Source organism: Hippocampus bargibanti, linkage group LG05, assembly GCF_051943395.1.
Source record: "Hippocampus bargibanti isolate YZ-2025 linkage group LG05, ASM5194339v1, whole genome shotgun sequence".
NCBI lineage: Eukaryota > Metazoa > Chordata > Actinopteri > Syngnathiformes > Syngnathidae > Hippocampus > Hippocampus bargibanti.
The window spans coordinates 6,327,333-6,345,622 of record NC_142738.1 but is presented as its reverse complement, the minus strand read 5'-3'; the positions used below and the strand labels follow the sequence as shown (position 1 = coordinate 6,345,622).

General features: G+C 41.0%; 1 protein-coding gene across 1 annotated transcript in view; it reads left to right on the top strand.

Moving 5' to 3' along the window:
- Positions 1-18,290, top strand: part of LOC148897632 (uncharacterized) — a 261,135-nt gene that overhangs the window by 51,629 nt on the left and 191,216 nt on the right. Inside the window, exon 3 of the mRNA XM_088995963.1 lies at positions 245-360. Coding sequence (XP_088852089.1) covers positions 245-360 — 116 coding nt within the window. The remainder of the gene's footprint in view (positions 1-244; positions 361-18,290) is intronic.

Here is an 18,290-nt window from a genome sequence, read left to right as displayed (position 1 = left end):
AATTCTGTTTTAAAGTGACATAAATCCCCACGAGAAAATTAGCAATGGAAAACAGGACGTAATGGGCCTTGCGGGAGATCTCCGAAACGGACGCTCATCGAAGCCGCCATGATGTTTAGTATCTCCTTGATTGTATTCACGGCGGTAATGCGATATGTCACACTGTTGCTAATACACTTCTGCGTGCTGTCATCGGGACTGTAATGCTTATCAGACCCACGTTGATGATCTGCCCTCTTGTCAGGGCCAATTATGCTCAGACGTGTGACGGAGGCGGGCGGGCTCGGCTGCTATTACTGGAAACTGGATGGGATGACGTGAGGCTGCCACCGAGTGCCTGGCCTCTCCACCCAAGTACAGGTTAGCAAGAGCTGAACTCAATCTCCTTTGCTGAAGGTCAACGTCGGGCTAGAACCTATTTGCAGGCTAAGGTATGCATAGGGTGTCCAATGACCGACCGTTCTTTTATATGATTGCTTAAATTTCACCATGGTAAACGTCAGCGAAGATGTATGTCTTACTCGTTCACGTCGTAGCAGGCGGTGCGCTTGGGTATGTATTCCCTATAAAAGAAACGTGAATCTGACCTTGGAAAGCTCATAACATGACTTTAATGATTTGTCTGTGTAAGCTCTCTGTCGTAAAGGAGTGGTCCATCGACGAAAAGGTTTCTTCAGCCGTCATCTGTACTGCTTTGAAGGTGTCGGACGTTTCGCTCCTCATCCGAAAAGCTTCGTCAATTAACTAAAGTTGTGCTGGTAACTCTAACTTTATAGATATCCCTAATAGACAGAGGTGGCGGTGCCAAACTTCTGCCCCCCCCTGCACTGAGGTGGGGGCGAGGGCTGTGGACTACTCCCTGAAGCTAATCTGATTACTTCTTTAGTTCTGTCTGATTATATTCTGGTCTATTCTCTGATTGCCCCATTTGCTCTTGTGTCACCTCCAAAGCGAATGGGGCAATCACAGGCAGCCATAGAATATACAGTAGTTAGACAGAACAAAAGAAGTAATCAGATGCTCTGGTATCACCTCCAAAGCGATTGGGGCAATCAGAGCCAGCCATAGAATATTATCAGACAGACCAATAGAAGTAATCAGATCATCTGATATCACCTCCAGGGCGAATGGGGCAATCAGAGGCATCCTTAGAATATAATCAGACAGAACAAAAGAAGTAATCAGAATAGCTGCAGGGAGTGTCCACTGCTCCTTCCAAGCCAGAGCGACCAGCACAACTTTAGTTCACTGACGAAGCTTTTCGGATGAGGAGAGAAACATCCGACACCTTCAAAGAAGTACAGAAACCTTTTCATCGATGACTTTATCCCATGTTAGATGACAGACACGCTTGTTTAGATGGGTTTGATTTCTCGGCCACTTGAAAAATATCCGCATAGCGAGCTACTTCACCCCAAAGGACAATTCCTTCTGCCAGAAATTCCAAACATTAGGTATAGAACTCAAGCTGTCAAGTCTACCTGGGTGCATCAAAGGTGTTGAAAGTGCCATCAGACCGCCACAATCGGTTCTCCAACATGACACTTTGTAGTGTTTACCTTCAAACCGAGCTCGCTTCTGAAACAAGACGGCTTCCCAAAATAAAACTCCTCTTTGTGACCTTCCCTTTTCCCACCAGGTATAGTAAATCCTTATTCTCTGCCAACAAGGACTCATTACTCCTTGTTTTAAAGGGAACTTTCTTGGTCTAGGAGGCCTCATTACAGCAAGAAAAGACACCCATGGGACATACGAGAAAAGAAACGGCAGAGACCCCCCCTCAAGTAATAAGCCCACAAAACTTGTGCAAAAAAAACTCACAGAGTGGAAAGCGAGTAGCCCCCCTGCTGTTCCATAGGAGAGGTGTCTTTGAGGTGTGGAGATTGTATGACTCAGTAGTCAGAACTTCCAGTGTGCATCAAACTGATTAGCGCCGCTCGGAGCATTAGCGTCGCAAAGTAGAGACTTTGACACCTTTGCAGTTAAAGGTTGTTCCGTTGAGAATATTTAACGAAATGCATCTCGACTGTCAATGTCAATTAAAAATCCACATAGGAAATCTCCAAGTACAATATTTTCCAGACTATAAATTACATCTGAGTTGCATCAAGTTCGATCTGAGGGAACAAGAGGGAATAGAAATGTGAAGAAGGTCAGATACGTATGGAGGGGGGCAAGATTATGGATAGTTTTAAAGGACAACCGACGTCACTTTTTTGTTTTTTAACTGACACCAGAAAAACGTTTGATAGCATCTAAAATACCCAAAACATGCAGTATGATATTTTTATTCAAATGCAAAACAGCAATAAAAATGATTTAAAGTGTCCAAAATCTGCAAAAAATTGAGCTGCGAATTGGGCATTTTCAGAAATTCCCGCCCCCAGCTCGTGACGTCACGCCAAGACATCTTCCATTGCTGGAGAATCAAAACAATGGCTTCAGATTCGGGGAATATGCTTTCTTGTTACACATCCAGTTATGAATATGATTCAAATAGTTCTGAAGAGGAAAGCCTACATGTTTGCAATCTATTAAAGAATTTATTCCGTGCCATTTTAAGGCAACATTGAGGGGAAATGTCTCACCAAAAAGAGGCCCAAAATGGCGACCTCCTGTGGCCACCTCCATTTCCACAGGCTGATAAATTCCTTATATGGAGCTTGGATGCCCTCTTCTGGCGGCTTTTGGGTGCAACACAAGGTTTTCAGACTAAACAAGTACAGCAAAATACATTGACATGATGGAAGGACTGCTACAATGTGTCTTTTTTCGGTCAGGGGTGTTCCTTTAGTGACGTCACGTACGGACTCGTCACCAACTCAAAAACAAGACTTCCTGCATATTCAGCGCGAGTCTTAAAACGTAAAATATAGCTATATGCGGTGGAATCTTTGTAAAATACGCTCAGTAGAAGTCATTTGAAGCCATTTTACTAATTATGGACACAACTTGTCCGGAGACGTCGGTTGTCCTTTAAAGCGCAGAGTGATCTTTTGAAGAAAATCTCGGTTTTGGGTGCGCGTTATAGTCCCGAAAAATATGGTACATCATAATCGAACATCTTTCTTTGCTAGTTAACTTTGTTTCTGAATCCACAACAATGGCTCCACAAAAGTCCATTTATTTATAGTTGGCCTCAATTGTCTGACCTGCTGGTCAACATTCAAAACACAGCTGCTCCCTTATTTTGAACCCCTCCCCCCCTTAAAAAAAGGCTCTCTGAAACAACAAACTTTGTACTTGCAGTTTACTTGAGACCAAAACATGAAGGGATTCTTCAACTCCAAATTGAATTTTCCCACAGAGTCTCGCAAACGGGTTTTGTTTCCGTATTGCTCCGAGCGGCGGTTCCCACGTGAAAATCATCAGCGAGCGGCCCCGTCGTGTCACTAAGAACAGGGAGAAAGTCCGCTACGTCAGTGTCACGACCTTGCGCCACGGGCGAGCTTATCCACCCACGAACGACTTCATAGTGTCAGTTACACGGCCTGGACTCCATCACCGTATACGCTAACCAACACTTTGTACTGCTGCGGGCGCTAAATATGTTCACAAAGTGTGAGAATGGAAGTTTTTGCGCACTAAATAGGAGATTGGCACATAAACATATGTACCAGGAGTACTTTGTGGTCATTAAACTTGACTCATGAGCCGTTCAACTCTGTTGGAAAATAAACAGTTGTGAAATTGACCCAGAGTTTTACAGTTGACATTGAGTCTGCTTTTCGCGGGAGGCGGTGGGAAGAGGGGGTGTCTGATCAGTTCTAAATGTCGGCAGAGGTCGCCATTCCCAATACAGCGGCAGATGGCGTCGCCATAAGATTTAGTAACTCGTGTCATCTGATTCTCTCCCGAGGGAGTTCCTCGGCCCATTTATGGCATTGACTTCAATCTCCTCTGTAACAACAGTGAGGTGACCATAAAAACGGTGCCACTCATGAAAATGCTTTTGTCCTGCCATGTGTAATGCAATTTTTATGTTTCTCAAGTCTACCTGGATTTTAATCATTTAGTGTAAACCCTTTATACCTCCTGTGTGTAAATGTTAATGGTGGATTTTATTCTGCGGAATATAACCTCAGTAAACCGGGGGGTGGTGAGGCATACATGGGTTGCCCCAGTTTATGACAATCCTAACCCCAAGGGCACTATTCGTGTGGACAGGCGCCCTTGCGATTGGCGTAAGAACAGGCACATCTTCATTTTATTTCCGGTGTATAAAGCGTACCTAAAAGCCTTCACAATATGACCCTGCGCCTTATAAGCCGGTATGCCTTATATGTGAAGTAATATTGAGACAAAATTGGCAGTGGGTAGGTCCTATAGACCTACATGGATGTAAAGACGACCCCGCCATCCACGAGTCTCCGGAGCCTATAAGGCGGTCTGGTGGCGAGATCCGCCACCTTTCCGGCAGCTCCTATGGGAGTAAACCCGAAATCAATCCGGTAATGGCGCACCTAAGGCGGTCTGGTGGCAAACTCCGCTACCTTTCCGGCAGCGGCAAATGTTCACTCCTGCTCTTAGTCTAGCTTCATCTACTCTTTCCCAGAGTTTCATTATATGGCTCATCAACTTTATTCCTCTGTAGTTAGTACAACTCTGCACATCTCCTTTGTTCTTAAAAATGGGCACTGAGTACACTGCGTCTCCATTCTTCAGGCATCTGTTCACCATCTAAGATCTTGTTGAATAACCCAGTCAGGAACACCACCGCCACCTCCCCAAGACACTTCCATACCTCGATTGGTAAATCATCAGGCCCGAGTGCCTTTCCCCCCTTCATCCTCTTCAGTGCCCTCCTCACTTTATCCTTGCTAATGCTTGCTACGTCTTGGTCAACAACAGTCACGTCTTCTACTCTTTGTTCCTTCTCATTTTCCTCATTCATCAATTCTTCAAAGTACTCTTTCCATCTTGCCATCACACGACTGGCACCTGTTAATACATAGCCATCTCTATCCTTAATCACCCGAACCTGCTAATAATAATACGGATACAGTAAAGTCTCGTTATATCGATATCGGTTATATCGATAGTACTGCTTATTACGATACTATTTCTATGAACGCAAGGAGAACATTTACATGCCGCAGGATTGGATATAGCGATAGTCCGGTTATATCGATATTTTTTCCGACTCCCGAGAATATCGATATAATGAGACTTTACTGTAATAATAATAATGCTGATAATAATGCTGATAATGATGATGATAATGATGATAATAATGATAATAATAACAATAATAATAATAATGATGATAATGATAATGATAATGATAATAATAATAATAATAATAATAATGAAAATAATAATAATAATAAATAACATGCAGAGTCAATTCATAACAAATATTACAGTGAGCATTTGGAAATTGTCAAATTTACACAATCATGCTCTAAGAACTGTTTAAATGACTGTTATTTGAATAATCTGTGTGACACTTAAAATCTAATTTCCATCTACCGTATTTTCCAATGTATAAGGTGCACCAAAAAGCCTTGATTTTCTTCAAAAGATGACCCTGCGCCTTATAAGCCGGTGCGTCTTATACTGTATGTGAGGTAATATACACAACAGGTCCGGCAACTACTGTCAGCAGCCACCGACTCCATTTCCCCCTTTAGACGAAGTCGTGTGTAACCCTATCCTCTACTGTAGCACCTTATAATGTGGTGCTTATTTTTGGAAAACTTTTATAGATTTATATATTATATTTGGAAACCTTTTTTATTTATTGAAGGTGCACCTTATACTCTGGTGTATCTGTAATTTGAAAAATCCAACTGCCCTTGTTTGCATTGATGCTACCTCAATCCATTGGCTGCGCACAGTGGGAGAAAATGCATGTGAGCCAAATCCATTCCCACTTCAACAGGTTGCATTGAGTCATAGGGGACTGTTTATTGATGGGCCTTTAAAATGTTTGTAGTGATTTGAATTGATCACCTCCAGAGCTTTGCGGGCTGCGAGGGTGCAGAGGAAGCTCGAAAGGTGGAGGAACTTAAGGGCCATTAGGCACAAGAACGCGTACATATCATTGACGTGAACGGATTATTGTGGCTGGTCAAGCGTGAAGGAACACTGATCGCCGTGATTATCGTTGCGCCAGGAGCCCCTCCGAGTGCACCGACGCTGCCAAAACATTGAAGAGATGTGCAACTGGAGAGGGTTTCCTTTCGCCAGCGCCGATCAATGGGCCTCTGCCGAGCAGTTGAAATGGCTTTTTGCTGGCTCTGGTTCTACTTCATTGCCCTAAACTAATTAACACCTAAAGTAGGATAGCTACTTGATGCCAACAGCGCTACTGAACATTAATTCATCAACTTGGTTTGTGCCTGATTTGTAATTATTTAGTTTGGACACATCTATGCTTCCAGTTTAGTCCCAGAAGATTCAATTCAAGATAGAGTTTACAAGTTATGAAATGCCTCAAAAGGAAAATATTGTTTCTTGTGACAAAAGAAATTTCAAGATACAAAATATAAAAATAAAGGATGGGCCCCTAGTCCCAGTTCCACGTTGCTTGAACGCATCATCCCAATCGCTACGCTCCCATTGGATATGACATAGCATCTTCCTGGAATCCCATTGACTGAGAGAGATTCTCTACTGGAAACAGACGCTCCCCTACTTATGAACAAATCAAGACTATGTTTTACTAATCTATCACTTAAATTTGCATATGCTCTCAATAAATAGCTTGGCAGAGGGCTGTAGAAGTTGGCCGTCGGTCATGAATTTGTTCACAGTGTCCGACCAAACATCTCTGACATTAAACATATTGTCAGAGACAGAGTTAGATTTCGGAAACATATATGTCTTAATTTCGGGGGGCGTCTTAGAACGGATTAGGCCATTAATATGGAAAATGTCTCGCTGTACACATTTTTATAATGAAGACATTTCTTTCAGAAAAAAAATCATTTTGTCAGTGGAATTTAGAGAGAAAAAAAAAGATAATTGACAACATCCATCGAAGTATTACCATACGCGTCCGATGAAGTCTGGCGGGAGAGGATGTTCCCGTCGTTGTTTCCCATGAAGTGGTTCTGCCTGATCACTGTCAATAAAGAAATCTCATAATTGTCAGCAGAGACAGCTGTTGGTGACAGCTTTGTTGTCTTGACTCGCTGCATCTTGTCATTCCGGCCGGGGAGAAAAAAAAACAGAGTCTTATATACTCTGACTGCCATCCAGAAAGCGGAAAACATTTGCACATGAATCAATTGTCAGCATCGCTGTTCTTTGACAACTGGGTAACGACAGCTTCCGATATGCCGACAGTGTTGTTGTTGTGCATATTTCTTCTCAGCCGCGTACAAAGTTTCCACAGATGTTTTATTTTTCCTCATGTGTGATTCGAGGAATCTGTAATATCAAGGTTATAGCTATCATTATAAAAAAGTGAAGAACTCTTCTGAAAAATGGACTGGAGTAGAACGTGCAGAAAAATAGATGAAACATCCCTTTTTAAAATAATACTAGAAAAAAAATCTTCTTTCAACATGTACTTGAAAGTGACTTTTCCAATTGTGAATGCTGTGCTTGTTACTCAAGATAACTGCTTGACATTTGCTTAAATCAGTCTGTGTCGGTTTTGCCTCTTTTACTTCTTAGCGCTCCCAACTTTGGCATTTGGCAATGTTCTGTCACTCAAGTGTTTTTTTTTTTTTCTTTTTTTTTTGGTACTCATGAAGCAAATGTTTTGTTTTTTTTTTCTACATGGACGACCATGATGAGGGCGCAGATGTCAAAAGTGCTAGCTTTCTATCTGTATTTATTAGTGACTTTCAGTGTATTAGCTAACTATCTAGCTATCTAGCTAGCTGTAAAGCTATGTAGGTGGCTAGCTATATAGCTAGCTATCTGTTGGCTATCTATTAACTATATACTAGCTGGCTAGCTAGCTTTCTATCGATTAATTTCTGAGTTGAGTGAACGCTGGCGCGTATGGCTGCGCGTATGGCTGCCGCTGCTCACCCACAGAAAAACTTATCCTGTTGACTGTAAAGTGACCTTGAGAGCTTTGAAAGGCGCTTATAAATGAAATGTATTATTATTATTATTATTATTATTATAATTATAAACAAAAACCCTGAAAGCATAACAAACAGGAAGCGCAATTAGAATATTCGGCGATAGAAACTTTACATAAGGTAGCTGTACCTCTAAGCCAATGAGACGCCAGAATGACGCCCGATAGTAGCCAATGGGAGAGCAGCTATAAGTATGTTGCATTCAGGAAACCCGGAGCTATGAATTGCAGCCCGTTGATTTTTTTTCTTTGTTTAACTTGAAATTTCTTCTGTAACGCATTCACTGCCATTCCCAAATTTTCGAGAATTGATAATATGACCTCAAGCGCCATTCCCGAATTTTTCCCGTTTTTTTGTTTTTCTTGCCGGGAGTGGCGATAAAGCGCTGGTCAGACCTCTGGCAATGTTCCTTCTTTTCCACAAGAGGGAAGCATTTCCCTTGTGTCCATGTTAGTGCTTTGTTCCAGCTTCATCTGTTTTAATAATAATAATAATAATACATTTTATTTCTAAGCGGCTTTCAAAAACTATCAAGGGCACTTTACAGTCACGGTATATGAACTTTTGTATTTTTTGGTGCGGGTAAGAAGCGGCAGCCATTTGCCCCAGTGTTCACTCTACTCGGAAGTAACACACCAGCAAAGTTATAAAAGGAAGAGGAAAGGAAAGAAGCACCATATAAACCAATATGTATGTTTTGCATTGTATTTTGGACAGCTGCCTTCATTTCAAGCTGATAACTCCAGACCCATGTAATTTAGGAATTAACTGTTTTTTTCCGATGAAAGAAGAGAGTTTAAGGTTTCTAACGCTGTATTGGGTGTTTATGTCATCCTAAAACTCAATAGTCTATGGGTCCTTGAATTCGAGGGACAATGACAAAAACCCTGGCACTGGAGTAGACACATTTTTCACATCTGGCAGTGAATGAGTTAACTAAAGGCAATATTTTCGTAACTTTAAATTTTTGTATGAAGAGACGTTCATAAGTAGAGGTACAACTATAGAAACTAGAAGTCTTCATTTAATAAGCAAGTGCATTGCCTTTCGACAGAGCTCCATGTCGATTCAGTTGAACTAGGTCACGGATGACTAACATTGTAAATTCAACGAAAAATAGCCTCGGTACTGAAAATCCACAGTGCTAAGCACATAATAATCAAAAGGATAATACCATTATCGTTCGGACCTCCTTCCATGCCATTTTGGTTCTCTCTCTAACAACCTATACGAACATCTCAAGACGGTCGCCTCACCCTTCAGTGGCTTATGTACTTCTGGTGCCCTGTGGTTCATTTGATGATCTCTCGAGCGAAAGCGACCCGATGAAAGGTGAAAGTAATAAGACTCGTAACGTGACTTGTTTGTAGGGGAGCATGGAGTGCATGTGACTCAGCAGCGGGGGGACATTAGATAATCCCAGTGGCCTGATAAGCAGTCGCCCCCATCCGGAGGCGGTAGCCCTTTATGTGTCACCGTTTCTCTTCTGTGCCCCACTGCTACCCATTACATAAAAAGGGCTCCAGCGTTTGTTCACCGCTGTAAGAGTCAGACCTATCTGAAGAAGTTCATTTGTATTAGAGGAGGCACACAGCATGCCCCTGGCCTTCAAACCCGTATGCCGGGGGCCACCAGCTGATTTGGGTAACAAGGTTTTGCGATGAGCAAACATTTGGCTAAAGGTGGCCTTTAATTGGCACAGAATACACAGCGTCAGTCGGGTTTGGGTGCACCTTTGTCGCAATCTCGATGGGTGACACCAATGTTTTATCTGTACTTCTTTTAACTCATTCACTGCCATTCACAAATGTATTCGGGAATTAAAAATATGACATAGAGGGCCATTCCAGAATTTGTTCGGGTTCTGTTTTTTTCACGGTAGGGTGCCGATAAAGCGCTGGTCAGGGCCTCTGGCAATTTTTTCTCTTTTGCGCGTTGTTTCAGCTTCAGCTGTTGTGAAAGCGTACATCGTAAAATTAAAATTATGAAACTAAAGTTAACACTGGTAACTGACGTAGGGCGCCATTCCAGAATTGTCAAGGTCTGCGAGGTGGTGATGGCGGGTGCGGATCCCAAAAAGCAGGCAGGAGGGAGCAGGAGGTTGTTTGACAAATTGTATTAAAATAAAGTCAGCAGGAACAAAATGTAAAACATCAAAATCATCTGAATGGAAAAAATACAAAGTAGCAAAAGAAGATGAACGAGTTCGCTGAAAGAAGACGTCCAAAAGTACAAAGTCCGACCCAATGTTAAACCAAAAGTAAAACAGGTTAAACAAACACATACACAATGCATGCAGCAACCAAGCAGCAAACAAACAATGAACCGGCCTCGGATGGTCGTGCCGGGTGCCCTTTTAAGTGTCAATGATTAAACGACCAGCACCTGCGAGGCTGCAGGCAGGGCTGACGTCGCTACCCGCTGGTCGCCAATCTGATCGGGACGACCAGCACCTGTGCAGGTGTAGGCGGGGCCGACAGCGCCCCCCGTTGGTCGCCAACCAGATCATGACAATAATGTGTTTGGGTTTTTTTTTTTTTCATGCTTGGGTGCCGATAAAGCGCTGGTCATGGCATCTGGCTATGTTTTTTTTTTTCTTTTCCACAAGGCAGCAGCAAACCCTTTTTTTTTCTATGTTAGCGCTTTGTTCCAGCTTCAGTTGAAGTTAAAGCGCTATATAGATCATTATGTTTATATTGTATTTTGGACAGCCGCCCCCATTTCAAGCTCATATAACGCCAGACCCATACAATTTATAAATGACTTTCTGATGAAAGAAGAGAGTCTTTGGTTTCTTGAAGCTGAATGTAATGTTTATATACTCCTAACACTCTACGTTATGTGGGTACTGGAATTCAATAGACAATGACAAAAGCCCTGGCGCTCGAGTGGACACATTTTTGCACATCGTCTGGCAGTGAATGAGTTAACCCATTCACGAATGTATTCAGGAATTGAAAATGTGACGTAGAGCGTAAAAGTTTGTGTCTTAATGATCAAACACACCCTTGCCAATTGACTTCAAAACTCTGTTCTGTATAGAGAATGTGGCATTTAATTTTGAGAAACAAATCCCAAACACCCGCCATTGTTGTTGACATCGATGTTCCTTCTTCTATCATAAATAATCATGACTTGAAAAGAATAAACACAAAACCAACCTTCAAGTGATATTTGAAAAGCACTTTTTTTTCTTTTGTTATTGTTGTTTTTCTCCTGCCAAGTAATAGAATTGCCAGTGCAAATTTATGGAGTGGTGATTGGATCGCATCGGATGCCGCTTAGCCCTGTCATAGCGCCATCATAGGGATTCAGATCTGAGAAAACTGTTACAGAAATCCGCTCGTTCAAAATCAACACTCAGTTTGACCATGAACACATTTTGTCTGTCGATACAAATCCGGGTAAAAGTAACAACGAAAGGATAATATATCAACCGCTCACTGTTCGAACAAGTTTGAACTATAATATCGGAGTGGATTAGCTTTTATTAGTCTCGCAGTGGAGAAATTTACATTTCACAGCGGCAAAGTTTTGAAAGGAAGAGGAAAGGAAGGAAAGAAGTAGAAAAGCAAATTACAGGAGCTGCTGTAAAGATAGCCACTGTTTCTGTGCCATCTTGAAGTCAAAACAACAACAACAATAAACTAAATAACAAATAATGTGACACAAACAGTTTTTCAATCTTAAGCACTTTGTGCACCCTCTTTATTGCATGAAGCAGTTGTACAGGTCACATCCGCCTTACGACCGAGTTCCGTTCCGACCAAACGGTCGTAAGTCGAAATGGTCGTAAGTCAAAATCCATTCAAATTGATGAATAGAGACTAGGAGCCTAAATGACACGCAAACTCCCTCCCTCTGGTGCCATCACACGGTCGATTGCTGTGCGAGAGTGAGATGCTGGCTGGCTGGCCAAAATTGTCATCCGTGTTGGCGGCCTGCTAGCGCGTTGCAGTGTCAGGCATAGAATTAAAATAAAAAAAAAAGGGTTTGGATTGGAGGTCATGGTCGTAAGTACGAGTGGTCATAAGTCTAGCTGGTCGTAAGTCGGAAGTCACCTGTCGATGACAGAGGAGAGGATAAAAGCGTCCTTTTTACCAGTGGATCAGCGACATCATAGTGGAATGTGGACATCTACTACAAGCTAAATATTGAAAGCAAACACACAGCTGTCGCATCCATTGACGAAAAGAGATTGTCTCACATCTCTTGTTCCATGTAAATTCACTTCAATTCCAATCCGCGACAGTCAAGTTGCATTTTAGGATTTTGGATAGCGACTTTGAGACGAGATTTGTCACCACCGGGGAGCTATGGATGGGTGAAAAACTAAGAATTGGAAAGCAGAAACAAAGTAGGAATTGGTCCCGGTGTCAATATTAGACAATTAGGTCAGTAAAATATATATCTCCATTTTGGCATATTTTAACACTTTGGTTTTCCAAAGCTTCTGTCCACAGAACGTCACGAAATCCATGTGAAGCACCGTGAAGGAGAACTGTTTTCTTTTCGACACATTTGAAAGGTGTTTCCGTTGTGCTTCTAAAAATACCCGACTTCCCAGATTTGCTTGATTCAATACACCCGTGTTTCCTGGCAAGCATTTGAGCACCGCTCAATTTCCTGTCCCACGTAAATCCGCTTCAATTCCAAGCAGCGACAGTTCCACATACATCGGCACTGCATCGACACTGCCGAACAAAGCGGGGCTGTGAAAATGCTGCCCATTTAAGGCGCAAAAAAAGCAAAATCGCCCCAGAGCTTTCCAGCAATGACAGTCAAATGGCATCGACATTCCTCCCAATCAAAAACGGTGCTGGCATATTCATGCTGCTGAAAAGCTGCAACCGCTCAGCACAGTCTCCTCCCTGAGTCTCTAGCAAAGAAAGTTGGCCGTGACAAGCCAACCGCTTCATATCATTACCTCCACCTAAGGTGACTTTTATCCACTGCACTCGTATGGATTGATAAACAAATCGTTGTGAAATTATGCCACGATGGCTCATTTTCTCACAGCGTCCCAAGTGCTGCTATTTTAATCATTACCTAATTGTCGGACTGCTCTATCGACAGCGCAGAGGCCTGCCGCTTGCATTCTGCTGACACCGGCAGGCCCTTTTAAGATCTGGGTTAACCTTTCGATGTCCGTCGACGGTCCCCGGGCTGATGATGATTGATTGAAGTGGCCCTTGCTGTTAGATAATACCTAATCAGCGTTTGGAGTCATTTGTGTAAATGAGACCTCATTATTGATGTGAGGCAACTTTAGAAGCTTTGATGCACGTTGGATCTCAACTTGGAATGGATCAGCAATAAAACTTTGCGGCGCACCTTCTGCGACGCTCGCGGCACGAGATTGAGAGCAATTAAAAATAATAAGAAAACTCATAAATACATAAATACAAAAACAAACACATAAACAGAAGAACAAATAGATGAATAAATAGATGAATGAATAGATGAATAAACAGATGCACACCAAATCCAGCAGACATTTAAAGAGCTTCTTCCCCCAAGCCATTAACTCTTTGAACAGTAGCCCAAATGGAATTGTATAGTGCCTCTTTGCATTTTTTTTTGCTGATGATACTAGTGCAGCGTGTTCTACCGGAAACAAATTCCTTGTGTGTTCTACGTACATGGCAATAAAGATGATTCTGATTCTGATGAATAAATAGAGAAATAAATAAAAACATAAATACATAAATACATTAATAAATATTAATTAATTAATACATCGATCAATAGATAAATAAATACATAAATACATAAATACATGCAGATAGATAATCAAATATACGAATAAATAAATAAATAAATAAACAAAAAAACTAAAATAAATAAATACATAACTGGACAAATAGATAATCAAATATTTAAATGAATGAATGGATGCAACAATAAATGAATGAATGAATGAGTACTGGAACGTGTACAGGAACGAATAATGAAATGAATAAAGGAACGAATACATTGATAAATAAACAATGAAATAAATACATGATTCCATAAATACACAAATGATCAAATGAATAATCATATAGACAAATAAAGAAATATTTAATCAAATATACACACACACACACGCCACACACACATGCACACACACACACACACACACACACACATATATATATATATATATATATATATATATATATATATATATATATATATATATATATATACATATATATATAATAGATAAATATCAATATATAATCAAATAAGTAATCAAATAGATTGACATATCAAAAAATTAATATGGAGATAAATAAATAATTGAATGAATGAATGTGAATGCATGCATGCATGAATGAAGGAATGCACAAATGCACGAATGAACGAACGAACGAAAGAATGAACAAATGAACGACTGATTGAACGAATAGAATGGGGAGACAGCGACCTTACGTTTACAGAATATGGTTACAAAATCCATCTGGGGGTCTTCCACAAAGTCTAAAGTTTAGACTGAGTTTAGACTCTAAACTCTTAGATATCAGGTTGCCATCTATTACTTGCATTTTGTAGTTGTTATTTTTTTTGTGCACTTTGAGACAGTACTCGAGGCCCCCTAAACAATCACGGGTTCCTGTCGTTTGCCTGCTCTTTGTTTTATTTGCACGTTTCTTTGACATTTTGTGAAAGGAGGGTCATTTCAAAGGGATGTTGGCTCCAGTAGGTGGAGCTCTGCCCTGCCGCTCACAATGCAAGTCTGGCGATCTGACATCATGGCAGCGGGCCTGTGATGATGATTGATCGTGTTTTCTTCATTACCCTAAACTCGATCAGCACTGGTTGTAATTTGAGCGACGACTGCTCATTATTGGCAATTCCGGATTTTAAGGGCTTCTTTAATGCACCTCTCTAAAGGAACCTTTGGGACAGGATTAAAGGATCGATGGTGTTCCTCTCTTTTGCATACACGGGGGGATGCTCGGTGATTCTATTTGAGGGTGAAGTTCAAATAAATGGGCTTGATTGTACTATCGTTGGACACATCAGTAACATTGGCATGATTTAATGAGCTTCCTGAAAGTTTTTTTTTCAGAAATTGATTGAACTAGAACCAGATATCAGCTTTCCTGACAGTATGCAATACATGAGGAGCAATCTGCACAGAAAAGGACGGATTCTGTTTTTTTTTTCTTTTTACTTCGCCATCTTAATTACTGTCTGTGAAATGAGAACGTCAACATAGCACAATGCTGATTATGACAATCCCTGATTGGATCAATAGTTTATGAATTACATGTACCCAGGAGACAAGATTATTTTTTTTTTTGCTTATTGAAGTGAAATTAAGGTAGTCTGAGGCTAAACAAATTAAATAGAAATAAATAATGAAAAGACTTTCTCGTTTTTAATGAGCAACTTGTTAAGTTGACAGTTCTTCAATTAAATTGCTTATTGCGGAAGATGCATGATGTTCCGTCGTGTATTCAATTTGAAATGTGTGTATAAAATGTGTACTCGAATCAAAGGAATTGTTTTCATCTTGCGTTTCTTCATTAGCGAATGCAGTCATAAAGCACTGACATTAACTCAACTAAAACACACACACTTAGGTAGATAGGTGGTAGGTAGGTATGCAGGGAGATGGTAGGTAGGTTGGTATGTAGGTATGTGGTAGGTAGGTGGTAGGTAGGTAGGTAGGTAAGTGGTAGATAGTAGGTAGGTAGTGGGTAGGTAGGGAGGTGGGAGGTGGTAGATAAGTAGGTGGTAGGGAAGTGGTAGGTAGGTAGGTGGGAGGTGGTAAGGTTGGTCGGTAGGTAGGTATGTAGGTATGTGGTAGGTTGGTAGGTGTTAGGTGGGTAGGTTGTAGGTAGGTAGACAGATGGACGGATGGACAGACAGACAGACGGAAAAGCTATTTGAAGTTCCTGCAGTGAAAACTTTTTTCTCTCCATTTTATTATTTTCGTTAGAAACCGATAAAAAAAATGTTTTCTATCTGACATCAGAAAAACATTTTATAGCATCTAAAATACCTAAAACACGCAGGCTGATATTTTTAGTCAAATGAAAAACACCAATAAAAATGACTTCAAGTGTCCAAAATCTGCAAAAAAATGAGCTGCGAATTGGGCATTTTCAGAAAGTCCCGCCCCCAGTTTGTGACGTCACGCCAAGATGTCTTGCATTGCTCCATAATCAAAACAATGGCTTCAGATTTGGAGATTATGCTTTCTTGTTACACATCCAGTTATGAATATGATTCAAATAGTTCTGAAGAGGAAAGCATACATGTTTGCAATCGATTAAAGAATTTATTCCATGCCATTTTGAGGCAACATTGGGGGGAAATGGATCACCAAAAATGGCGACCTCCTGTGGCCACCTCTGTTTCCACAGGCTGATAAATTCCTTATATGGAGCTTGGACGCCCTCTTCTGGCGGCTTTTGGTTGCAACACCAGGTTTTCAGACCAAACAATGCAGCAAAATACATTGACGTGGTGGAAGGACTGCTACAATGTGTCTTTTTTTTCGGTCAGGGGCGTTCCTTTAGTGACATCACGTACGGACTCGTTACCAACTCGAAAACAAGACTTCCTGAATATTCAGCGTGAGTCTTAAAACGTAAAATATAGATATATGTGGTGGAATCTTATTAAAATACGCTCAGTAGAAGTCATTTGAAGCCATTTTACAAATTATGGACACAACTTGTCCAGAGACGTCGGTTGTCCTTTAAGGGCCAAATATATAATTGTAAACTCAGACACAGACTTTGTATTCATGATTAGCTATTGATGCTGGCCATGGAAATGTCGCGCTAGATGAATAATCGAAGAGGCCAGTTATTAAAACAGGCATTTGAAATATGGCCACTCAATTAAAATGACAGCCCGGATGACACGGTGAAATGACACTGAGCTTTGTTCGTTTTGAATATCACCACAGTTGATATTTGCAGTGAAATAAAAATAGTTCCGTACTTTGCAGACTTGAAGCGGTGACTTTATTTCTTTCCTGATGTGGTTAATTGATCTTTTTTTTTTCACTTTAAGCTACATGTTTAATTACAGACAGGCTCGTCATATCTGACCAATGAAATCGCGTCACATTGGGCCAATGAAACTGTATTTGCAGAAGCTCATTCTGTAACATAATTTTCTACTTTCTAATTATCTAAGCCTTAAAACTGCACAAAATATACTTTATTTTTATGTATAATAAATGTGTCATTGTATTATAATTAAAGAAACCAACTGTACTATACAATAAAGGCGTTTTATGTACCTTCGTGATGGCCGTGGATGGCTTGATGGAATGGAGTGGCCGGTTTCATCAGCATTAAACACTTGATGAGGAACGTAGCCTTCTTCTTTCACCATCTTGAGGAATGATCCCTTGTAGTTGCTTTCTCTGCGATAATTTTATCTAGTTCCTCATCAATTGTGTTCCGTTTAGCTGGGTTGATAGCTTTTTGCATCAAGTGTACAGATGGTTTGTGCGGGTTATTTGTGGAGCCTGATTGATGGGATATTTTAACCTTGCAGTCTACACTCTACTTTAGAACTATCAAAGTTGAAACGAGTCCAAATTTCCCTGTTTTCTATCCATTTTCTCACCATTTCACTTGTTTTTCTTTTGTTTTTGTTTCAAGCTCTTTCGTCTCCCTTTCGTGTGTGTGTGTTTTGTCACTCTCTGTCATCTGCTTGTCTCTTTAGTGTTTAACCCCCCACCCCTCACCGCTGCGTTCTGGACCAATCTCGTGGCTTTAACCGAAGATGCCATTTTGGTTGTGGGAGAACGGCCTCACTCTCTCCCTGTCTGTAACCCCCACGCCCTCACTGCTGCGTTCTTGACCAATCACGTGGCTTTAACCGAAGACTGGGGGCGGGCAAGAGAGGGTAAAACAGTCGGCCACCATTTTCTTGTTAGGAGAATGGGCTCGTTCGCGAACGACACATCACTCATTATGTCCCGAAAAATAGTTTGTATGCCAAGGTAAAATTTTCAGAAATTTAACGTTCGTAAACCGAAAAGTTCGTCAGCCAAGGGGTTTGTAAACCGAGGTATCACTGTACGTATATTCCTATTTCTAAAATCGGTAATTGTATATTCGAAGTTTCTGCAATGAATTCTTTGCAGGTGTTTTACAAAACAAAAGAGCATTTCCAGTTTCAGTTGGGTGTCAACAATAAATTATTAGTTCAATGCTGGGACACGGCCACAGCGGTACCTAAAAAACAATTAATGAGCCTCTCAGCTGCAACGAGACACAGATGCTG